This window comes from Dreissena polymorpha, chromosome 12, assembly GCF_020536995.1.
Source record: "Dreissena polymorpha isolate Duluth1 chromosome 12, UMN_Dpol_1.0, whole genome shotgun sequence".
Lineage (NCBI taxonomy): Eukaryota > Metazoa > Mollusca > Bivalvia > Myida > Dreissenidae > Dreissena > Dreissena polymorpha.
The window spans coordinates 66,685,879-66,712,732 of NC_068366.1; the positions used below are offsets into that span (position 1 = coordinate 66,685,879).

Genomic DNA, 26,854 nt, shown 5'->3' on the forward strand with positions numbered 1-26,854 from the left:
GATAGCACCGCTCTGACACAATCTGGGTACGAACATAATGCAGCATCAGGACCTTATAAGTTTCGAAACACACACACACGAAATATATCAATTCATGTATTTTGTGTTAGTATGTAGCCATAAGACCCGGTAAACCCACAAGAACCGGTTCAATGTTTAGCAGTTAATCGATTAAGCAACTGGTTCCAATAACAATCAGACAGGCCAGTGCGGAAGTGAAAGTAGACTGAAACATTTCTTCAACAAATGAAATATTTGTAAGTGAAGCTTTAACTTTGATTGTTATGCAAATAATACAATTCAGTCATATAAACTTATCTACCAAGACTATACTAGTGGCGCGTAATATCGAAATATAACGTAAAAGCGATAACAAACTGCTTAGTTATAAAGTGGGCGTTGATTAATGAAAACTTTAAAATAAACACTACAACAGGACACGAATTATTTCATTTTGTATGCATCAAAATCAAATGAAAACATTATGAAATTCTATTCCTGTTTAAGGCCAGAATAATGTGACCCTCAAACTCTTCAGTTGAGAACAGTATATAAACCTAACTGGTACAGCTTTGATGCTTATTTACCACATTAAACATGCAAACTCCATCTTTTTTTTCATGTTTTATGTTGGCATATGTCGTGTTGCATGGGTTTTGTTTTCAACAAATAAAAAAGTCCTTCAGGAAATGCTCTTTAAATTTGTTTTAATATGGTGAGAGCAATTATAAATAAGCCAATCATTTATTTTTCACCTACCTCAAAAATTCCCTACATAATTAATGCTTCATGTTGAAAATCAGATCAGCTTAAACTTAGCAAGGAGTGATTAACATAGTGTTTCTGGAAATTAAACTTCTATTGAAATTAATGGACATTTTAAACTGTTTCCTTTGTAATACAGTATGTACTATATTAAATTTACATTAACAGCAATATATTTTAATGGTCATGCTTGACTATACAGATTCAAGTAAGTGCTGTGATAAAAATTTAAAATCTATATTTGTATTGCTGTTTTTTTTTTCCAGGTCAAAACAATTATCATGTCTTGGAAATTCAAGGTGTCAAAATACAAAAATGCTGCACCACGATTTCCGAAAAAAGAGGTAACATATTTTTTTCTTTTGGAAACATCATTTTTTAATACAACTTTGTTATTTGATGCTGCAAAATCACAATTTCCTTATTTCTGTTTTACATTTTTCATTTAACATCATTTGCCTGTAAATGAAGACAAATGTATCAAATGATCTCTCTCTGAAATCTTAATACCAACACTTTTAACCCACTCAATATTTGTTTTAAGAAAAAAAAATACTAACTACAAAACCCTACACTTACTTTTAAGAATGTTAGGAAATTTTTACATTTACTTTGTGACAATTTAGGAAAGCATTGCAGATCTTCCAAATGGACTGCTCATGCAAACCTGTGGTAACCACATTACTGCCAGCTCCAAGTTCATTGCCTTTGACAACGGGGGTGAGTCAGAAGTGAAGGCTACTTATTGTGTGCCTTACAACTAAGTCCTTGCAGATAAAAGCCATGAAAACTGAACAGTGAGACAATTATTCATTACACAAATTATAATAATGTTTTTGGTTTGATTGGTTGAATATAAAACACAAATGATTTCAACAATTAAAACATTTTGACATCTTGTCCCAAACTGTGTAAGATTTAAACAAATCACCCCGTAGTTCTTCTGTTTGATAATCTAAAGATTTGTTAGAGACTGAATGATTTGAAATGGACAAATTCTGGTCCATGAACTTATGTGTATTTGTTCAGGTGGTACACTGGGAGTTTTACCGCTGGGTTTCACAGGAAGGGTAAAGACCAGTCTTCCCATACTGAAAGCACATGCAGGTAAGTACAACACGTAATTGTTGTTACAGGTTTCAATTTAATTTTAAAATCTAGGCCTTTTTTAGTCAAACTCCAGCAAATACTGTTGAAAGTGTATGAATATTTGTACAAGATATCTCTGTGGATCAATTTTACCGTGTCTTTCAAAAATCAAAATAGACATTGGCTTTGGCAGTAAAATCTTCTATAATTCTGAAAGTTATCCAGTTAAGAATGCAACACTAACAAATTATAACATGTTTAACTCTTTGCTTTCTGTAAGAAGGGTAATATTGAAAATATATGAAGTTTGATAAATATTCATAATTTGTTTATCTTTTACTCTTTTAGATTATGTGACGGATTTGAAGTTCAGCCCATTTGCTTCTGATGTTATTTCTACATGCGCTGCTGATGCCACAGTAAGCAAGTTAATTCTGTCCTTCAAAAATCAATCAAAATAACATCATTCTTGTCTAATGATGTGGTTCATGGAAAAAGAAAGAAAATACAGGAAGATCTATCTTCTGGCGTCGTGTTAGTTGTTGTTTGTTTTTGAAGAGAACTTATGAAGAGAATTGATTTATACCACAAAACACAAATATTTACCAATTAAAGGGGACTTTTCACAGATTTTGGCATGTATTGAAGTTTGTTATTAAATGCTTTATACTGATAACTGTTAACATTGGGTCTCAAAATATCCAGTAAAAAAACAAGAATACAATTAAAGAATTTAAAATAAAAGTAACCCTCAACTGGGCTCGAACGACTGACCCCTGGAGCCATGGAGCAAAAGTCTACCGCTCTATCCACTAGACCATCAGCTCTCATATCATTATAGTGTATTTTTTACTTTATATATGCAATCCTCGTAGTATCAAAAAATACACCAACAACAATAGAATTCTCCAAATTATTAAATCTTTTCGCGTTGCAACGCTTTATAATTTTCAGGTTTTTAAATCGTCAAAAGATGCACATAATGGATATTTTAGAGCATGGTAAATGTTCAGTATTACTGTTTCCTCACAAATATCATAACTTCAAGGAAAATTTGTGAATCTGAAACAGTTTTTTTCAATTTTGTCAATTTACCAAAGCGTGAAAAGGCCCCTTTTATATCATTACAGTTATTGAGGAACATAACATTAAGCAACCACGAATTTACTCATATAAGTTAATTTATAAATTATGTAGCTTGATTACTGGGTAGGAGTTTTTCAACTTCATTCTTTGGTTAAAAAAGTACTCTAAGAGGTTCATACCGGTACACAGTGCCAGTGTGACAGCTATCTATAATGGCATACTTGATCAGTAATTGCCCTGAGGGATATTACCTGTTAAGTTTGCGATTTTGGTTGGATGGAACACAGTTGCTGTGTTTAAATATTTTAATGCATATGTTGTATTAAAAAATTCATAGTTTTAAAAGAAGATGAAGATGTATTTAAATCATTTCTTTGAAATTCAACGTTGAGGGCAGGTTATATTTTCTTGAAAGAAAAAAATGAATGTTTATTTTTTTAAACTGATTTCCAGAATAAATATACAAATTTTAACAATGTAGTGTGCCATTTATCCATAATTGACATACCCAATAATATGAGTTCATAATTAACGGCATAATTCCCGATTTTAGACATAAACATATACACTTTTATAGTAAAATGTGCAATAATATTTAATTATGAATAATTAATTGAATATGGTGGACCTAAACAATTGCATGTCATCAGGTAAAGGTATGGAAGTTACCAGATGCAGAGAGGCTGTCGGAGGACTTAAATACAGCTGTACCAGTTTGCTGTCTACCAGCTTGGGACCGGCGTGTAGAGACCCTCGAATGGAATCCCGTTGCAGAACATGTCATCTCTGTGGCATGTGGTCCCAATATCAAGGTGTATGACATCACGAACGAGGCAGCAGAAATTTCTGGTGGGTTTGAAACTTTATCATATTACGTAAAAATCTATTTCATTACTTTAAATAAAAAGAAATGCTTGAAATACACTCTAAGAATCCACATTTAGTGCCCAATTGTCATGAAACTTGCGGAGTACATCATTCCCAACTGTATCTTGGCTGACTTGGAAACTTGTTGATGTAAGGTCAAAGACCTTCTATATTTCAATGGTTGTTACACTCACTGATCCTACCAGCCTGCTAACTGCTATTATGACCACATTAATCAGTACCAATCAACGAGCCTGATCTCATTGAAACCTGCCAAAGGAGTCGTTGAAAGGACAAGTAACTTTCACACAAAACCTGATTGGGGGCTGTGGTTCTGTCAGGTTTTTGTACAAAGCCATTGTGACACAATAAACAATAACGGTATTTGCATGGACTGCGAGGTATTTGCATTAACTGCCAGGTATTAGATTTTAGGTCCTTTTTTTCATTTTAACCCTTAATGTTTTATTGATATTTAGCTAATATGATCAAGTATTTGATGGGAAAATGTGTTATTGTTTCGTACACACTTTAAAGATTAAAGATTGCAAATTATTTAAATGTTAGGATAGTTGAGTAAGATGGTAATGTTCATGCTGAATATATAAAACCTTACCTGTAGGCAATAGCGTTATTCAAAATTGATTACTGAAAACAGAAAGATTAGTGTTAAAATTAAAAGATTGATTTAATCAAGAACAGTAATGGGAAATCTCAAAGTTAGTTGGCTGATATATTCCTCATTGGAAAGACAATGTGCAATGTATTGATTTATTACTGTTATATTGCATGCAAAAAAAAATAAAGTTGGTACAATATTTACCATTTATATAACCTGTCAATCAAAATTTATTAAAACTCAGCATTAAGACCACCTTGCTATTTAAACCACTTTTCAAAAATCCCACAGGTGTTCTTTATAGCAAAGTTTCACTGTATAATATGCCCCAAAACAAGGTCACCAGGGTAGATCTTAGAAAAACATTGTGAAAAATCTTAAGGCCATGTTTATTACTAAATTTTAATGAAACTTGATCTTTGAAGATTCTTATTAACACCCTTAATGCGTTATTTGTTACCTTACCTGATGAAACATAATCTGAATGATGGGGCCATTATCTAGGCCAAGTTTAAAATGGTATCTCATGAACTAAAAAGCAAGTTTACTAGGTCAAATCATTGCCAATTGTTGTACCACTATCGAGCCATTATGTTTAATAGTGATTGTCTCTTCTGAATAAAGTCCTCAGTAATGTTGGTTGTGTAAAGGTTCCATAAACAATATACAGGCTGATAAAGGTCTCTGACCACCATACTTAATTACCATTTGTTATATACCAGTGTTATAATTCTTGTTCCATGCAAACAAACCACACACTATTTGATATGAAATAATCAATGAATTCTTGAATAAAAATTAAGTGCTGGACTTTGCCAAACATTTTGTTTTGTCCTGCTACTAGTATGGCATGCATTCAGAAAACCCTAGCTGCAATAATTGTGTTTTTTTATATATGAAAGCTCAGTATGTTGTGAGGGCAGAAAATTAACTAGGAATACAGTAAAGCATGTTTTCACATCAAAACTTACGAATATCCTCTGCATATTTCCCACCAGATATTCCTGGCCATGGGGATCAGGTTCTGAGTGTTTGCTGGCGCTCAAATGGTATCACCATGGTGACCTCATGCAAGGACAAACTGGTCAGAGTCCTTGACCCCAGGTCATGCAGTGCCGTGCAGGTGATTAACCATAAGCATATTCATAAAAAACACTGAAAATGATGTAAAGAATAAGGTTGTGGTTAGTGTTTATATTAAAATTTGTTACTTTGGTTGAATCTTCTGTAATAACTGTCTCATTGCCCTGGTGCAGCAGATTTCAAACCAACACAACTCCACTTAATGTTATTATTACTGATAATTATTATGAGTAACCTGATCCAATCACACTCAACCGTTGAAGTTTTTCATAGACCTTTTAACTAAGCTGATTTCTTTGTTACCAGGAGGTGGTTGGGCATGAGAACAACAAGGACTGCAGGGTCCAGTGGATGGGAGACACAGACCTTGTCCTCACTACAGGCTTCTCCAAGGTATGGCAGTTCTTGTTTTCACCATTTTATGCATGGGGGGGCTCTTCAGTTTGGAAAATGTCACCTTGTTTTGACTAACATTGGGATATTGGTGTTTTGTTTTTGCTAACAAATACTTAAAAATTGAGAATAAAAGTCTTTTTCATATAACATTTTCTAAGGTTCAACTTGTAGAGTTTTACAGGGAATGAAACAAATGTTGCAATTTATTTAAACAAAAAAATAAATTTTATGCATTCCTTTTCGGAATTTGTTTTGGGATTGGGAATGGAAGCAAATGATTGTCCCAAATTTGAACAAACAAACATTGAAAGGCCAAGAATGACACATCTTAATGCTTCATTCTTATCGAATGGAGCCTTTTCCAAGGTATTGAGGTCAATAATGGCATCTGTTAATGCTGCATTTTGATTGGATGCAGTATGGTGGCCAATGATGACACCTTTAATGCTTTGTATTACTCTGCCTACCTTATTATACATTTTATCTCTTTTTTTCTAGGAATAAAAGCCTTTCACTGTTTTAAATTATTGTAATGAATGTGCCTTTGGTGGAAAGCTCTGTTTCAATGGTGTACTGTTACACATTGATAAAATAACAGTATTATTATGCTCATTCTGTATGCAAAGTGTCTGTTTGCAGAATCGAGAAAGGGAAATCAAGCTTTGGGACACTAGGAACTTTTCAAGTGCTCTTAAAACAGATATTGTTGACTCAAATAATGGGTAAGAATACATGCCTTTAGAAGTTTGTTTTTGTGCACATTGTATAATTTTTTTGAAACTTATATTTTGAAAAGTTAAACAATATGAAGGACAAGTGAGCCATAATTATCAAGCATTTAAAATTAAGTTGGCATTATTACCTGTTTTTTTTTATTGGTATTTACTTTGTATGCTATGGATGCATATCCTAAGCAGTCTGGTGAGGAGCTATGGTGTTAGCTTTAACCCTTTGCATGCTGGGAAATTTGTCGTCTGCTAAAATGTCGTCTGCTGAATTTCTAAAATTAGCATTTTCTTCAATTTTTTTCAAAGAATATTATCAGAATAGCAAACAGTTTGGATCCTGATGAGATGCCACGTTCTGTGGCGTCTCATCTGGATCCAAACTGTTTGCAAAGGCCTTCAAAATTCGGTTCCCGCACTGAAAGGGTTAAAATCATGCAAGGTTTTGTGATCTCATTAGCAGTCAGTGTAACTCCTGACTACAAAGAGCAGATGCATAGGCTCAGCTTAAGCTACTCTAACCCAGTTGGCATTAAACCCATTTTGGCATGACGTGGGTCATATGCTTTATATTTTGGTCAGTGAAGTTAGGATAATGGACTTTTATGAAAATTTCCCTTATTTCACTACTTATCATGAATAATAAAACTAATTAAAATAGAAAATAAATTATAACAAAACAAAGTATGATTATAATTTATTGTTAGTTTAAACCATATTTTATTTATCTATTTTTCTCATTCAGAGTTCTGATGCCACTGTATGATGAAGATACAAACATGCTGCTAGCGATTGGGAAGGTAATATGAAATTATTGATAGAGTGATGTTGAATAGGTATCTGATTAATTGTTAACAAAGGTGCTAGCTAGTTTCGAAATTGATCATTAGTGATAGTGATTCAAAATAGTTTATAAAAAACAATGATTCAAATGTTTATTTTACCTAACTTTCAATATAATTGCTTATATCTGGGTCCACTCTGCCCCTTTTAACCCTTAAAGCGCTGGAGCTGAATTTTAAAGGCCTTTGCAAACAGTTTGGATCCAGATGAGACGCCACAGAAAGTGGCGTCTCATCAGGATCCAAACTGTTTGCTATTCTAATAGTATTCTTTGAAAATTATCGAAGAAAATGCTAATTTTAGAAATTCTGCAGACGACATTTTAGCAGACGACAAATTTCCCAGCATGCAAAGGGTTAACATTATACCTCTCAGATATGCACTTTGACATGTTTTTGACATGAGAAAAAAAAAGGTTTTAGTCTCTAAGAAAATCATGTTAAATTTAAGACCTAACTAGATTTAAGTTTAAACGATTTCCAATCATGAGCAGCAAACAGCAAAAAACCTGAAAAGACTGCGAGTTACTCGCAGGCTGTTCTGGTTTAATGCTGGTTGCATATAGCCATTTTCAATTTGCTTCTGAGGGGGAAAAGGTTAACCCTTTCAGTGCAGGAACCGAATTTTAAAGGCCTTTGCAAACAGAACGTGGCGTCTCATCAGGATCCAAACTGTTTGCTATTCTGATAGTATTCTTTGAAAAAAATAGAAGAAAATGCTAATTTTAGAAATTCAGCAGACGACATTTTGGCAGACGACAAATTTCCCAGCATGCAAAGGGTTAAAATGTACCTAGTCCCTTTTGCAATCCTAGATCTTTCAATACAATAACGTACAATGTTGCTGTGTTGCAGGCAGACACCAGTTGGTCCTACTATGAAGTGTCTACTGCAGACCCGTATCTTACAAGAAGTATGTCTTACCGTTACTGTTTCCCTTAACTATTAAAAAATGAATCTAGCTAGGGTTTAACATAAATATTCACTGTTACTTCTTATTTGAAGATGGCTTTCTAATAAACACACTTACTGCTGGACAACAGAACTTTCTTACCTAAAACTTAACTCAACAAAATGTCTGGTTAGATGAAAGAGTAAATAATCATGATTTCTGCTCTCCTAATTTTTTAACAAAAAAATATATTGCTTTTCTTGAAATCTTTAACTCAAATGTTTAGATATGTTTAAATCGCACAATGTCATCATGATACCTCACTCTCCCTTTTTCAGATGCTGTTGAGCGAACAGAACGCAGTGAGCAGATCCGTGGTGCATGTCTGGTGCCGAAACTCGCGATGAACGTAATGGAGGGAGAAGTGGATAGACTGATGCTTCTCATGCAGAACTCAATTGTACCACTCCCGTACATTGTACCACGCAAAGTAAGTAATTAATTCAGTGAAGTTCAGAATGAAGAATGATCTACAAAGAAATGTTTATTTTTTTTTATTTTTTTTATTTTTGTTTCACTTGATTATCTGCAAGACTTGGGGAAATTAAGATGCTTGTTTACAAGAATGAAGACAGTATATTTAACAAGCAAATTAACACACATAACAAAAATATAATAATGAAAAATGTTGTTTTTTCCTTGTGAAAACATTACTGAAAATATAATATTATAAATAGAGGCTGAATGGCCCAGTGATTTCATGTTATATTTTGCTCCCAAATGATGTGGGTTAGAGTTCTCTTTATGGAAAACGAAAAAACACAAAACAAATTTTCTTAATATTATAAATATTTCATATTATTCAACATAATTTAGTTTTGTAAATATATTCATTGAATGACATTGTTCAAAATACAAACAATTTGTTAATAGACCACCCTTCAGAAAATTCCTGAGTTGATTTCTCAATTCTGTAATAATAATGTAATGATGTAAATGTGTGTTCAGTTGGAAGACCAAGATTTTAAGGAAATAAGGAAATATTAAATGTTAATATGCTCTTGACATACTCGGTGTTGTTTTGAATTAAGGATTACCGGCAGTTCCATGCAGACCTGTTCCCTGATACCAAATGTGAGGAGCCTGCTTTATCAGCCCAGCAGTGGGCAGCTGGAGAGAATGGCAAGGTGAGTGGAGAAATAAATATATTAGCTGCGGTCTGGGAAAACATAGCTTAACCCTTTGCATGCTGGGAAATTTGTCTTCTGCTAAAATGTTGTCTGCTGAATTTCTAAAATTAGCATTCTCTTCGATTCTTTGTCAAAGAATACTATCAGAATAGCAAACAGTTTGGATCCTGATGAGACGCCACGTTCTGTGGCGTCTCATCTGGATCCAAACTGTTTGCAAAGGCCTTCAAAATTCGGTTCCAGCACTGAAAGAGTTAATTCATGGGTGTAATGAGTTAACCCAGATTATCCGGTGCAGTCCTAACAAGCTAAACTTATTATATATATAAGGACCAAAAAATATTTTCAAGTACCTGTGATAGGGACCGGTTCTTGCTAAGCTACTGATCCCTACATCAAAATCATATGCAAAATATTGGAATAAGTTGTAGATTTTTCAAGTTATCTCTTTAAATAAATGCTTGGTGTTTTTGTATTTCTCCAATCTAAATTGCAATAATTTGTATCAATAAAATTTAACGAAATTATAATATAATTATGTATGTTAGTCTCACAACTGCATTAGAAGTTTTGTAAAATGGAGAACTGGTTTGCAAACAGCTTTGTGCTAGTTTCAGTTTTACAGTTTTATGTGACATGTATTTATAATCATCCTTTGAAGCATACATTTCTTATGAAATGATGCATGTGTGCTATCTTTATGTTATGATATTGTATATTTTAATATTAGTATGTACGAATGAAGGGAATCTATTCTTAAATTTTTATTAAAGCAACTTATATAAAAATGTCACCTTTGCAGCTTGTTTTTACAGGTTTCTCTGACAAGTTTGGATCCGAGTAAACGGTCTTTGAAACCACAATCACAGAAACCCAAAGACAAGGAAATAAGCCAAACAAAGAGGCAACAAAAAATGAACAGGTAGATCATGATTATTCAGCTACAAGTTGGCATTCCACAAATTTAAGAATAAGATACAGGTTACTGTCTTCATTTCATAGTTATTATTGAAATTTTTTACCAAAAATGTATTTTGTTCCTTCCAATTATTAGCCAAAAAATCAATATCCTGTGTCCATTTACTGACGGGCCATATTAGCTTTCACAGGGCCATACATCATCTAGCCATGATATTTGTCTAACTCTTCAAAACAGCCAAAGTCTACTGATGCTTTAAGCCCCTCAGTATCACAGTCAACAGCATCTACTAGGTCACAGGTAACCAAGGCAACTGGTGCTTCTAAGGAGACCGCAAAACCTGCAGTTGTTGCTCCAACAGAACCGAGCAAGGCGGCCAAGACATTTGCTGGTAAAGTGAATTACTCAAGGAATATGTAAATGGATTTGGAACAAAAATCAATTTTCAAGTTTGTTTGTTCAAAATATCGCCTTAAAAAAAACATGTTAATCATATTTTTGTTGTGTGAATCACATTATAAAAGCAATTCATTTAGTTTATAATGTTAAAAGGGATGTCTTATATTAGAATAAATAATAATTAACTTCAAATTTCAATTTAAAAATAGATAACTTTTGGTGTTTCATTCCTGTGTATCATAAATATCAATGCAGAATGAAATAACACAACAAATATAGGCACATGCATGCCAAAATAAAAAGTGAGAAATAAAAATATACAAAATGTACAAGAACACATGCAAATCAAATAAAACACAGCCATAAACTGGCTTATTCATATTACAATTACTCTCTGAAGATGAAACTTTACTGGCATACATTTAACCCTTTGCATGCTGGGAAATTTGTCGTCTGCTAAAATGTCGTCTGCTGAATTTCTTAAATTAGCATTTTCTTCCATTTTTTTTCAAAGAATACTATCAGAATAGCAAACAGTTTGGATCCAGATAAGACGCCACGTTCTGTGGCGTCTCATCTGGATCCAAACTGTTTGCAAAGGCCTTCACAACTCGGTTCCCGTACTGTAAGGGTTAATGGCACATTATCAGTATAATGCACATGCCCAATGCATTTACAACATGCGTGCAAATTAACTTCATACAAATCCACTTCCAATCTCTTCCAGCCATGCATATGTCCAAATGCAAGTACCTGAAAGGAGTGACGGAACACGTGAGCAAGCATATTGTGAACGTTCGCAACCTGTGTCGCACTTTGCCGGGTCAGAGCGACCTGTTTGCAGGCAACGGGACGCGGTGTGCGTTACCCATTGAAGGGCCTGGCGGGAGAGTGGCAGTGCTAGAGGTGAGGACATGTTCCGTTAGATTCAACTTTTACTAAGAAGTTGTTTCATTTGATTTGTTGTTGAGGAATTAATGTCTTGACATGTGAAGGTAGTTACTGGAAATCAAAAAGCAGCAAACGAGACAAGGAGATCTTGAAATACATTCACTGGGCAATTCTTGAGTAATAAAAAAAATATTTTATAATATATTATAATTATATATTATATCAAATTTATTTGATCCTTTAATTTGTTATCATCACAAAACCTACCAATAAAAGTTGTAGCAAATAAAACTCCTATACCTATATCTTTCAGTTGAATACCTATATTTTTCAGTTGAACCAACCTGGCCGTCTACCAGATACTGGGGTTCCCGTGTTGCAGAATGGCAGCAAAGTGAATGATTTTGTCTTTGATCCATTTGATGACTCAAGGCTGCTTGTTGGTAGGAGTCTTCCTGGTCTTTTTTGAATAGATATAATTTGTTAACAATTGTTATGTTTCAATGAAGTGATTTACAGATCCATAGTGATTTCTGGCCCATATTTGATACACCAAGTAATAAGTTCTATCCAATTAATTGTCTTGTTATTTGGTTGTATTAAGCTTAGGGCCGGCATGAACTCAACTTACTATTACAACTATATTAGTCCATGTTAGCCTGTGCAGTCTCTGAATAGGTTAATCAGGAAGGGCACTCTGCCTTTATTGATTTTTCTTAAAAATAAAGCATCTTCTTAACTTAAATCCTGTATTAGCAGAAAGTGTCCAAGCATGCAGACTTCATAGGCTATTGGCTAATCCAGTAGGACAATTTACGCACATTAACTCTTTCAGTGCGGGAACCGAATTGTTAAGGCCTTTGCAAACAGTTTGGATCCAGATGAGACGCCACGGAACGTGGCGTCTCATCTGGATCCAAACGGTTTGCTATTCTGATAGTATTCTTTGGAAAAAAAAATCGAAGAAAATGCTAATTTTAGGAATTCAGCAGAAGACATTTTAGCAGACGACAAATGTCCCAGCATGCAAAGGGTTAATAAAGCCCCGTGTTCCCAGATTGTGGCTTATATCTACATGTAAGTATATTGTCTTTCATAGGCTGTGACAATGCCAAGGTATACATATGGAAGATCCCTGACACTGGGTTGACAGAGACGCTGGATGACTATGAGTCCTATCTGATGAGTGAGTGGCCTCTTTGGCACTCTTGTTTCAATAGTACATGCATACATACTATAATGATTATAAAACTCTAGGCATAAACTTGAGCAAGTTATAAACCATCCACTATGACGTATATCCAAGTTGAACATTCATGCATTCACACCAAAATATCGAAAGAAGTACAATTAATAGGTTTTTTAGTGTCCAGTCGTTATATTTTTACAGAAAACTTACATCCCTTTAAGTCTCGGATGCTTTATGTATTTAAAAAATGCAATTTCAAATGTATGTCCTTAAACATGCAATGGACATGATTTACGATTTGACTTCCTAGTCTACTCTTCTTAAGCAAGTACTTCATCAGCACATATATATAATTCAACACAATCATACTTATTACATTCTTATTGACAAATTTCAACTGACAAAGTGTGACATACTTATCTTTTTAACCTGTCAACAGTTCAACATCATATTGACTGAGAGGATACCCATGATTTTTCAGATGTAGATTTTATTTAAATCTTTAATGCAGGTCACACAGAGAAGATCTACTTCGTCCGATTTCACCCACTGGCCAAGAATGTGGTGGTGACTGGAGCCTATGACATGAAGTTGAAAATCTGGGACCTCACAGACAATACTGAGCAGCTAGAAGTCACATGTCACACAGATGAGGTTTGGGTTATAATTGTTGTAAACTTTTTCACAAGGATAATTGATTCATATCAATTTGACTTAAGTTCTTATATGTTCATATTGACATATATATCACAGGTACTGTCTACCAGTGGGTACAATCTACCAATGTAATCAAAACATTTCATCATATATGTGATCTTTTACATCTTCTGTTTTGTTTAAGTGTTTACCAATATTTCCTCACTACATATTTTGTATAAAAGACCAATAATGGTCTTCATGATGATAGTAAGGTAAGATAATTATTTACAAAATATGATCTTATGGTCAAAATATGCACTAATTTTCATATGTTATTTAAGATGTAAGTAGGTGTATAATGTTCCTAACAAAAACTTGCTTATAACCCCTATTATAACCACTAAACAGAAAAATCTGAAAACTTACATAACTTGACAAATGTACAGTTCTATACAAATGAGGCCCGATAATTAACATTAAATCACAAAGAAATGGGTTCTATCTTTACAATAGGAGATGTTGCAGTTGGAAAATTATGCAGAAACACATGAAATAAAATGTAAACCACTATGTATTTAGTTCATCTAACCTAAGCATTTGTCTGTTTAGCTAAAGTTAAAACTAAAGTTTATTTTAGCAACCATCCTGATCGGTTATCATTAATACATTGGTTGACAGTACTATCACACAAAATAAAATGAATGGTTACCATGTGTAGCATGCAGCCAAAATGAGCAAAAATGCATCAACAAATCTAACTGAATGTTTATTTCTGCATAAAAAGGGTCAATTTATGTCAATCTAATGTACTTTCGTAGATTCATTTATATAAAAAATGTATATTTGAGGTCAAAAGCTTAATACAATGATAGACGGTGTCACTAGGCTATTAATAATTCTTTTTATGCCCCCAAAGGAGGGCATATAGTGATCAGACCGTCCGTCCGTCTGTCCATCCGTCACACTTGCGTTAAGGTTTCGCGTATAGGTTTTGAAAAATGCTCATAACTTCTATGTCCCTTCACATAGCAACTTGATATTTGGCATGCATGTGTATCTCATGGAGCTGCACCATTTGAGTGGTGAAAGGTCAAGGTCATCCTTGAAGGTCAAATGTAAAAAAAATGTATCGAAGCGGCGTAGTAGGGGGCATTGTGTTTCTGACAAACACATCTCTTGTATCAAATATATAGTTAGATTATTTGTTTCATTTAGAAGGTACACATAAATTTTTCTGTGATTATAACTTCAAAATGTGAGACCAGATTATAATAATGAATGGAGGATCGAGGAAAATAAGAAATGACGATTTTAATAAGACTGTCATACATATTTACCAATTACTATGAACAGTTCATGTCTATATTATAATATAACAGTGCCCTATAGTTCTTAATAGTTAAGTTGATTTTGCAATATTCGATTAATAACATGTCAATTTTTACAGATATTTTGTGCAGAATGGAGTCCTGATGGACGTTACCTAGCTACAGTTTGTAAAGATGGTCGTGTGAGAATCATAGACCCCCGAAAACAGTCAGTTCGGGTGAGAAACACAACTGTTGGTTCTTTGTATGCAAACATAACATTGTTGAGAAATAGTTTTCTATGAGGCATTGTAACATGAGTATTGTTGCTGTAATTTATTTATCAACTCACTCAAAAATATGAAACAAAACAGTTTGTAGTGTATGACTTTGATTATAGTTGTGTCCATGCTGCGTATGCCTGCATCATACACCAACAGCATAGATTTACATGAAATGTGCACTTTGCCAGTCATATAAGAAACTGCTTTAGCATTTGCCAATAAAATTATATTTATCACATGTCAAAAATAACAACAATTATTTATACGTTTTCCAATTGTTTTGATAAATCCTTAAAGTTCTTTAATGTCCTGTCATTATTTCATGTTAACTGTGTCAATTCCTTTGATTGATGTCAGGCAATTGGTCAATTAACAATTGGAAGCTTAAAAATGCTAAAATTCTTACTCATTAGGAACATAATATTATATGTAGTAACTGTTTAACTTTAACATTCATGGAAAACCATTTTAAATTGTGAAAAATATTTTTTTATTAATCCCAAAGGAAGTCTTGTACCATTTGGAGATAGTGAAGTTGTATTTTGTCTCCCTTACGCTCTTGTAGGAAGGCAAGGGGCCAGAAGGGAGCCGAGGTGCAAGGGTCATCTGGGCTGTAGACATGACATATCTCGTTGTCTCAGGTTTTGACAGGTATATCAGTAAATTAAGTACCTGTTAAGGAGAATTTGTAACATATTTATGTACATGTATATGTCTCAATCTAAATGTTGTGCCACAATCTATCAGTTATTGATCGATTTTGAAGCATAAGCCAGTATCTTCCTTAATATTTGTTTCTGTTATGATTATGGGTTCATGAGTAGAAAATTGTTTGAAAAAAAAGCTTTTTTTTAATGTGTATACCAGAAGATGGTGTTTGCTATGTGACAAGGAAATGGCGGATCAAGCGTCTCATTACTTTTTGTAAAGAAACAAAGTGTTGGTTCTTGGCAGGAAACATACTTTGAAGTGTTTCTATCATCCTAATGCTTTCAATTCCATCAAGAGGCTTACGTAAAAAGATTCAAACTCGAGTTATTAAACCTCGCTGTGGGAAAAGAAGGGGGCCTAATGTATGTGCATAAAGTGTCGTCCCAGATAAGCTTGTTCAGTCAGAAGATGATTAACAGGGACAACACTTTGAGCCTAGACTAGATTTTAAAGTTTAGATGAAACTCCTATTTAACGAATAATACCATCAAAGCATGAAGTGTTGTCCCTGATAGGCTTATGCAAACTGCAATAGCTGATGTGGGACTATAGTTTACACACATGCATTAAGCCCCGTTTTCGTAATGAGAGCGCTGCTCAATTGGTTTGTCCTTTATTCAGGGACAGTCGTCGGCAGCTGCTGGTATACTCCGTGGGCAAGCTGGGAAACCCTCTGTATGAGGAGACCCTCGATGTATCCCCAAGCATACTTGTACCACACTATGATGAGGGAACCAGGACTGTCTTCCTCACAGGCAGGGTGAGTCCATTAGGGTGTCTCTCTCACTGGCAGGGTGAATTCTTTGGGGTGGCTGTGTAAAGGACAAGGTGAGTCCATTAAGGTGTCTTTCTCACTGGCATGGTGAGTCCATTAGGATGTCTTTCTAACTGGCAGGGTGAGTCCATTAGGGTGTCTTACTAACTGGCAGGGTGAGTCCATTGGGGTGGCTGTGTTACTGGCAGGGTAAGTCCATGTTGGTTGCTGTGTTGTCAAAGGCCTTCACCTGAAAAGATGTTATTGGCACAGTAGGGTAATAATGAAGTCCAGTTGTAAAAAGCCTTGGCCTTGAGTTCTTTATATTAGTTATGTTGTTTAAACCTTTAATGAACTGATGCCGTGATGGGCAGGATGAGTTCACTATTTTAATCCTGTTGTTAAAGGCCTTATTCGTAACAGATCTGATTTTAAACATGCCATCTGAATCAAAATGGCTTAAAACATATTGAAATCAAATGTAAAATTTAGGTTTTAAAATGTCATTAACTAATGCATGTCAAAAATCAACAATTAACTATATTTAAACACAAAATGAATAATCCCAAGGTGAAGTTTGTATTGACAACCATTTTGCATTTATTATTTGAAAGGCTATTTCACATAAGCATTGAAAGTAAGCTTTTAATTTTAAGTAAATTGTCATTCCTTTAATGCCAATATTAAATTTCAAATATAATATTAAAACATTATAAAACTATAAATAGCTTTAAATTAGTTCTAGTAACTTTCATTAGTTTGGCAACAAAACAGGGAGATGCTAGCATCATCACGTACGAGGTATCAGAGGAGTACCCACACCTGTTTGCATTGACACCTGTGAAGCCAGAGGGCGCGCACCAGGGCATCTACTTCCTGCCTGTGACCTCCTGCAGTGTGCGTGACGTGGAGATTGCACGGGCCTGGAGGCTAACACAGAGCTCTGTGGAGCCAATGTCCTTCACTGTACCCAGGGTCAAGGTAATGTGTCCTGCATTTGCGAAATGTCAAGGTGTCCTTCACTCATAGGTCCAGGTTATATGAACTCTGTACCAAGTGTCATGGTTATATGACCTTCACTGTACGAAGGGTCAATGTACAATGACCATCATTGTACCAAGGGACAAGATAATATATCTGTAAATATGCCCAAAGTCAAGGTAATATGTAAAGGTAATATGACCTTCACTGTACCCAGGGTCAAGGTAATCTTTTTTTACTGTACTAATGGTCAAGGTAATATGACCTTCACTTTTTACCCAGGGTCAAGGTAATCTTTTTATGCCCCCGGATCGATAGATCGGGGGTATATTGTTTTTGGTCTGTCTTATTTTCTTTCTTTCTTTCTTTCTTTCTTTCTTTCTTTCTTTCTTTCTTTCTTTCTTTCTTTCTTTCTTTCTTTCTTTCTTTCTTTCTTTCTTTCTTTCTTTCTTTCTTTCTTTCTGTCTGTCATTCTTTCATTCTGTCCCAAAACTTTAACCTTACAGTAAAGTTTTGCAATAACTTTTGAAATATTGAACATAGCAACTTGATATTTGGCATGCATGTGTATCTCATAGAGCTGCATATTTTGAGTGGTAAAAGATCAAGGTCATCCTTCAAGGTCAAAGGTCACACACAAAAGAGTGGCGCATTAGGGGGCATTATGTTCCTGACAAACACATCTCTTGTTTTACTGTACTAATGGTCAAGGTTATATGACCTTCACTGTACCCAGGGTCAAGGTAATCTTTCTTTTACTGTACACATGGTCAATGACCTTCACTGATCCCAGGGTCAAGATGATAGGATGTTTACTATACCCAGACTAAAGATAGTATGCCATTCATTTTACACTGGGTCATGGTTATGACTTTCACTTTATCCAGGACTTAGGAAGCACATATTTCCAACATGAAATCCCCCCACAGGCACTTGATATCAATCAACTAATATGGTATTTTTATGCCCCCAAAGGATGGCATATAGTGATCGCACTGTCTGTCTGTCTTTCCGTCTGTCTTTCCATTACACTTTTGCGTTTAGGTTTCGAAAAATGCTCATAACTTCTATGTTGCTTCAGATGTAACCTTCACATTGGGTATGCATGTGCAGATGGACAAGGCCTTTCCATACGCACATAAATTTTGACCCCTTTGACCTTGACCTTGAATATATGGTCCGCGTTTAGGTTTCGAAATCTGCGTTTAGGTTTCAAAAAAGGGTTTTTCGGGGGCATATGTCTTCCGAGAGACAGCTCTTGTTTCTTATACATGTACATGTATAGAAGTACTGTTGTATAGAGCACATGATAATTTTAAAAATTGTGATGATGGGTTTTAATAGAATGTTTGCAACCACCCAAGTAATAACCTATTTAGGACATGTTTGGTATTTAAAATACATGCATTTATTATTGAAGGGCCTTTATTAATTAGCAAGTTAATTAATTAGAAAAAAACGTGGCATTGTGTGCAAAATCAGTTTTATTTACAGGTAAATTTATCTAAAGTATTATGAAAATAGATGTTTTAATAAAATGGTACAAAAAACCTGTTCTGTGTCTGTTAGCTCATAGTATAGTATTATTTTTCTGATTTTTTAAAGTGTTAATGTATATTCTTGCTTGCAATGTGCAAATATATATATTTAATCTAACTGTAGCAAAACTTTGCTTTCAGACAATCTACTTCCAAGACGACTTATTTCCTGATACCATTCCACCAAGTGTGCCGTCAATGACTAGCCAGGAATGGTTCCGAGGGGAAAACAAGATGAATAAGAAAATATCCCTCAGACCAAAGGACATGAGACCTTGTAAGTGAAGCAGTCTTGTACCTTTATGTATTAAAAGATATGAAAAGCCTATCCACTTTTCTCCTACATTGAAATGCACCAACTAACAAGTAATGAATACTTGTATAAGACAAACAAGTGAATGACCCAAACAGAACATTGATTACATTGATTTGGTCATGTTTCAGTGGGCGAGACTCCTGTCTCTTTCGTTTATGTGTACTGCCTAAGCCATGCATACTACAAATATATAATGGTTGTTGACTCATTTATAAGTTATGATTAACCACAAGTTCTCCATAGAGTTAACTTTTTCATGAAATAGCATGTAACCAAAACAGCATGTGAGTAACTCGCAGGCAGTTTGGGTTTTATGCTGTTTGCTGCCCATTAGTGTCTTAAGGTTGGAAATCAAGCCTTCACATCTATTGAGAAATTTCTTTAATTTAATGAGATTTTCTAAGGGACTTCAAACGCATCAAAATTCATATGAGGGTTTATTGCATGTGAGTAAAGTATTGCCTTATTTCCACTTGTATTTTTTTGAGTAAAGGAATTTTGTTTTAAGCAATAATAGAGTTTATACAAAAATAGTTATTCCTGATTAGCCTGTGCTGACTGCACAGCCTAATCTGGGATGACACTTAACGCACATACATTCAACCCAGTTTTCAGAACTAGGCTCATTTAATAATTATTGACTCATTAATAAGTTATATTTAACCTCAAGTACTGCACAGTGTATGTTCCTGTCTGGATGTTTCAGTGAGTGAGGCCCTGAGGAGGCCCCCAAGGCCAGGAAGTATGACAGCTACAATCCCGACACATACAAGACTGATGAGCAGAAGAAAGAAGAGGTACACTAGATTGCATACCATATCAATTATATTACCTGTATTGCTGCTGATATATCCAGTTTACCTGTCTTGTAGATAATATATCCATATTACCTCTATTGCAGCTGATATATTCATATAACCTTTATTGCAGCTGATATATTCATATAATCTACCTGTATTGCACCTGATATATCCGTGTTTCCTGTACTGAAGCTGATATATCCTTATTATCTCTATTGATATATCCATAAAACTTGTATTGCTGCTGGTATATCCACATTACCTGTATTGCAGCTGGTATATCCATATCACCTTATTGCAGCTGGTATATCCATGTTACGTATATTGCAGCTGGTATATCTATGTAATGTGTATTGCAGCTGGTATATCCATTTTACGTGTATTGCAGCTGGTATATCATTGTTACGTGTATTGCAGCTGGTCCATCCATGTTACGTGTATTGCAGCTGGTATATCATTGTTACGTGTATTGCAGCTGGTATATCTATGTTACGTGTATTGCAGCTGGTATATCCATGTTACGTGTATTGCAGCTGGTATATCCATATTACCTGTATTGCAGCTGGTATATCCATGTTACGTGTATTGTAGCTGGTATATCCATGTTACGTGTATTGCAGCTGGTATATCCATGTTACGTGTATTGCAGCTGGTATATCCATGTTACGTGTATTGCAGCTGGTATATCCATGTTACGTAAATTGCAGCTGGTATATCCATATTACCTGTATTGCAGCTGGTATATCCATGTAACGTATATTGCAGCTGGTATATCCATGTAACATGTATTTCAGCTGGTATATCCATATTACCTGTATTGCAGCTGGTATATTCATATTACCTGTATTTTTCAGCTGATATATCCTTGTAACATGTATTTCAGCTGATATATCCAAATTACCTGTATTGCAGCTGATATATCCATATTACCTATATTGCAGGTGATATGTTCATATTACCTGTATAGTAAGCTGATATATCCATGTAACACGTATTTCAGCTGATCAGTGCAATGACAAACAAGCTGGACATCAAAGCAGAGCCTTTACCCCAGGATGATGCTGAGGGTGTGGACTCGGATGAATGGGTCAGTAAACTACACTGGGTTTGAAATTCTACCTATTGTATAGGGTTAGAATTATTATTAAAAAAACTGGTTGTACTACCTATAAGTATACAAATGATTGCAAAAGAAAATACAAAATTTCGTGTGTAAGTCTAAAATTATCTGTACTGATAACTTTCTACATAAAAATCAACCAGCAATTTTTGGATGTAGTTTTTTCATTAATTACGACAAACAATGAAACATAAGAAATAACATCAGGAGTGAAATCTTTGTGCTTGAAAACAGAACACACCTTTAAACCTAAAAGTAATTGAAACCATGAACAATACAATATATTACATGTAAATGGTCAATTCAAAGCATTGAAGTTGTGCATGCATTTTTTGTGCTTCCAGGGCGATGATTAAAGAAGGCAGCTAATAGTCTCCAACATTCCATGTGTGCAATATCTCAGCGATATGTGTGCTTTATTTTATTGTAAATCTAAATAGGCCTGCTCAATGAACATGCATTTAACCCCCTTTTCACAGAGAACGGCCATCAACATAAAGGTTAATATGATTTGTCATATAATTACAACACTGTGATATATGATGATGAAGATGATGATAATGAAGACGGTAGAACTTTACCTAGGTTATCATATTAGTGCTACAAATTGTAAATAGACCTTATTTTTGTCCCCTACCGGTGAAACCGGAGGGGACTTATGGTTTGCGCTCTGTTTGTCAGTCAGTCTGTCTGTCTGTCACATTTTTCTGGATCCTGCGATTACTTAAAAAGTTCTTCATATTTTTTCATGAAACTTGCAACATGGATTGATGGCAATATGGACATTATGCACGTAATTTCATTTGTTCCTACGTCAAAAATTGTGGTTGCTATGGCAACCAAAAAAAACTAAACAAAAAAAAACTCTGAAAATGGTGGAATTTCTTACAATGGTGGAGCCGGTAGGGGACCATATTGCTTGACAATAGCCTTGTTATAATTGTCTTTTGACAGAGAAATAGAAGACGGGATATGAAATAACCATCTTTAATACATTTTGTATGTTCTATGATCCAGAATTGCTTATTACCAAACAAAACTGTAGAAATTGCTTTTTTATCAGAAACTCTCCAGTTAAGTAGTATTATTAGTATACTCTCAAGTATAAAATTGTTGTACATCATAGGTTTATGCAGGTGTCAGTTTATAAGTTTGATAAATTATCAGTGTATGATCAGGTTACTAGTTTTTGTGATTATTAAGATTTCAAGTTTAAGACCATATATAAAAGCTTTTTTATTGTACAGATGTTTCAATACAAACTCTGGTAATATAACCAAATTAATTATTATCTCCTCTTCTGCCAGTATTTTTGCTATAAACTACAAACATTGTGTATCATCTCTATTTGTTGAAATATTATTTTAAACCCAAGATATTAAGCATGTATTGTTGCTTTGACCAAAACAGTTAAGTGTAAATTCTATTGAATTTCAATATTTACATTCCTACTTCCAATGTTTATTTATACTCTTTTCATATATAAATCTTATAGAAATGTTAATACTAATTTTAAACCTTAAAAAATCGTATTGAAAGTAATAAATGTTTAAACTTATGTATTTGTTTTTTATGCCCCCTTTCTAAGAAAAAGGGGTTTTCGCACTGTCTGTCAGTCTGTCTGTCTGTCAGTCTGTCACACTTTTCGTGTCCGCTCTCTAATTCAAATAGTTTTCATCCGATCTTTACCAAACTTGGTCAGAAGTTGTATCTAGACAATATCTAGGTCAAGTTGGAATATGGGTCATTCCGGGTCAAAAACTAGGTCACAGGGTCACTTAGTGCATTTCAAGGATTTAGCATGGTGTCCGCTCTCTAATTGAAGTAGTTTTCATCTGATCTTTACCAAACTTGGTCAGAATTTGTATCAAGACCATATCTAGGTCAAGTTCGAATATGGTCATGTCGGGTCAAAAACTAGGTCACGGGGTCACTTAGTGCATTTCAAGGATTTAACATGGTATCCGCTCTCTAATTAAAGTAGTTTTCATCTGATCTTTACCAAACTTGGTCAGAAGCTGTAACAAGACAATATCTAGGTCAAGTTCGAATATGGGTCATGCGGGTCAAAAATTAGGTCAGGGGGTCTCTTAGTACATTTAAGGATTTAGCATGTTGAATGCTCTCTTATTGAAGTAGTTTTCATCTGATCTTTACCAAACTTAATCTGAAGTTGTATCAAGACAATATCTAGGTCAAGTTCGAATATGGGTCATGACGGGTCAAAAACTAGGTTACAGGGTCACTTAGTGCATTTCAAGGATTGAGCATGATGTCCGCTCTAATTGAAGTAGTTTTCATCTGATCTTTACCAAACTTGGTCATAAGTTGTATCAAGACAATATCTAGGTAAAGTTGGAATATGGGTCATGCTGGGTCAAAAACTAGGTCACGGGGTCACTAAGTGCATTTCAAGGATTTAGCATGGTGTCCGCTCTCTAGTTTTTGTGGCTTTCTGATTTATTTTGATATTCTAAGCATTTTTATGCCCTCAAAGGAGGGCATATAGTGATCAGACTGTCCTTCCGTCTGTCAGTCAGTCTGTCTGTGTTGGCCCTATTTCACTACGAAAACAAGCTCACGATTTTGCTACAATTTATTGAATCAGGAAGACTTGTGACAGTCTACGATTCAGTTAAGACACTGGTATGATTGAGTTACGACGAATCGTGGGGTTTGGTTGAAGTCTTGCGAATAGGGTCACGACTTCACTAGGATGCGTTAGAGAAACTACTGCAATTGTACTACGAACGATGCAGATCGGTCACGACTAAGCTAGACCTCACCGAACGCACCCATGAATTAGGGTCTATTGATATTGATCATTCTTTACAATGTGACCTAGATTCTTCTGTGTACACGTATATGTGTAAGAAGACCTCAGTTCCTTTTTTTGGGTCATGCTGGGTCAAAAACTAGGTCACGGGGTCACTTAGTGCATTTCAAGGATTTAGCATGGTGTCCACTCTCTAGTTTATGTGGCTTTCCGATTTATTTTGATATTCTAAGACATTTTCAGGCCCCCGAAGGAGGGCATATAGTGATCGGACTGTCAGTCCATCTGACCGTCACACTTTGCATTTAGATTTCGAAAAATGCTCGAAAAACTTCTATGTCGCTTCACATAGCAATTTCATATTTGGCATGCATGTGTATATGGACAAGGCCTTTCCATACCCACACAAATTTTGACCCCTGTGACCTTGACTTTGAAATTAGGGTCCGGGTTTAGGTTTCGAAATCTGCGTTTAGGTTTTGAAAAAGCTCATTACTTCTACCAAGCTTTTATAGGGGACATAAGCCATCCAATGGTGACAGCTCTTGTTCATTCCTGACTTGTTTGCTAAGTCTAAACCAAGACATGTGGTACACCATTTGTTTCTCTTTTTAAGTAATAGTAACAAACTCAACATGCTAACTATTGATATAGTTTATAAGTAAATAAATTATAATATTATATTACATTTATCATTGTTTATAAGGCAATAAGCAACAAACGTGACTTCTGATGTTTTAAGAGTAGAACTTTGGCCTCAATAGTGTTTTAAGTACTGTATTGTTACAGAGATGTGTTTTGGTCAGTAAACAATGAGAACAGTAGGTCTATACTTGTGTACATCAAACGCTATTCATTCATTTAATTGACATTGACACACACACAAACAAGACCAGCGTTTGTGAAACAAAAATGCCCCCTACTGTTCTTGAAGCCCTCCACAGCTATTTTTTAAGTACAAGGATTATAAGTTCACCGGAAGTTCAATCAATGGACCAAGTAAGACTCGCACTTCCATATGTAAGTCATGTAGGTAGACTCGCATACCCAAAAATCAGCTAAATATCTGAAAGCGTTGTCTTAAAAAGACCTCCAGACAAACGGCAATTAGAGAAAATTTCAAGAAGTCCAGCGCCATAACTTCGCCAAAATTCAATGAACCTAAAACGCAACTCATACTTCATCTGTAGGTCATGTAGTTAGACTCACATACCAAATTTAGCTCTTTATCTGAAAGTGTTGCATAAAAATCTAAACAGAATGCCTGACAGACTGATTGACAGAAAGTCTGACTGCTAAATGCCACCCTACCAGGCGCCATAAAAACTAAACCCACCAACAGTTTTCATCATTTTATTGTTATATAATTTAAAATGTTTGCTGATAATTAAGGTAGAATACCAATGTAGAGCTGGTAATACCGAGTTCTTAGGGTGCACAAGCATATTGTTTAACATTGGTATTAGAAGCAGTGTGTCTTAACTTGTGCTATTTGACCGAAGTTTTATCAATTTGTTACAGTTAACGTTTATTCTATAACTTTTAAATGTATATGTTCACATAATTTTTAGTGAGATACCTCATTAAACAATTGAAACCTTTCTGCTAGTTTTACCAAAAATATGCATCTAATACCGAACACATAATCTACATTTTTCAAAACACTTCACAATATCAGTCATACAGCTGATATAGAATTAAATACAATCTTATGATTAGATTCGCCAATGTCCATTGGAATTTCCTTTTGGACTAGACATTGTTCTCTCCAATGTGCATTTCCATCAGAATAATAATAATAAATTGGATAGTATTAAAAGTTGATCAAATATGCAGACCCTTATGAGATGCGCATAAGATGCGATCGTAGAACCAGAAATCCCTAAAATGTAAAACATAATGTTAGTGTGAGGTTCCATAAAGTAGAGCACATGACTGGCCAGAACTAACCTGATTACCAGTTTGACATTGACAACATTCAAAACCTTCAATGTCAGAAGTTCATACTTTAACATCTGTAAGGTGGGCTTTGCATTTGTTAGTATTTTGTAAATTGGTCCTATGTTGTGTTAAACTAAAAATGGTTCCCTGTTAAAATGTTGATTTCATTGTAATAAAAAAGACACATCATCATACATTTACAGACTTTAAGGTTAATAGGATAATAGTCAGTTAAATATTTATAGAATGAAAATACTTGATAATGCATGCATCCTAGATTGCATCTACTCTACACTTCTGAACAACGCATTAAGTGACAGTCTTCATGTTAATAGTTATTTCAAGTTGGTGACCACATCTTAATTTAATTAAAGAAATAATCAGTTTCAGAGTTCAAGATGTATTTGTGAAACACAACGTCCCCCCCCCATATATTTGACCTTTTACCTTGAGGGATGACCTTGACCTTTCACCACTCAAAATGTGCAGCTCCATTAGATACACATGCTTGCCAAATATGAAGTTGCTATCTTCAATATTGCAAAAGTAATGGCAAATGTTAAAGTTTGATGATTTTGACCTATATATTTGACCTTTGACCTTGAAGGTTGACCTTGACCTTTCATCACTTAAAATGTGCAGCTCCATGAGATATACATGCATGCCAAAAATGAAGTGGCTACATGTATCTTCAAAATTGCAAAAGTTATGGCAAAATGTTAATTTTGACGCAAA

The 26,854-nt window shown here is 34.7% G+C and overlaps 1 protein-coding gene across 1 annotated transcript; it reads left to right on the forward strand.

Annotated features, from left to right (window-relative positions):
* The first annotated feature begins 125 nt into the window (after positions 1 to 125).
* Positions 126 to 21,979, forward strand: LOC127852687 (coronin-7-like). The gene is given in 28 exon segments (XM_052386636.1): positions 126 to 257; positions 1,032 to 1,109; positions 1,392 to 1,485; positions 1,795 to 1,872; positions 2,203 to 2,273; positions 3,591 to 3,789; positions 5,425 to 5,549; positions 5,816 to 5,902; positions 6,545 to 6,627; positions 7,376 to 7,430; positions 8,328 to 8,385; positions 8,703 to 8,854; positions 9,456 to 9,551; positions 10,370 to 10,476; positions 10,734 to 10,864; positions 11,600 to 11,778; positions 12,098 to 12,206; positions 12,863 to 12,949; positions 13,464 to 13,606; positions 15,039 to 15,137; positions 15,748 to 15,833; positions 16,515 to 16,653; positions 17,422 to 17,628; positions 19,308 to 19,443; positions 20,189 to 20,205; positions 20,208 to 20,279; positions 21,283 to 21,369; positions 21,747 to 21,979. Coding segments are annotated over 27 exon segments (2,772 nt in total). The 5' UTR covers positions 126 to 257; positions 1,032 to 1,046; the 3' UTR covers positions 21,759 to 21,979.
* The last annotated feature ends 4,875 nt before the right edge of the window (positions 21,980 to 26,854 follow it).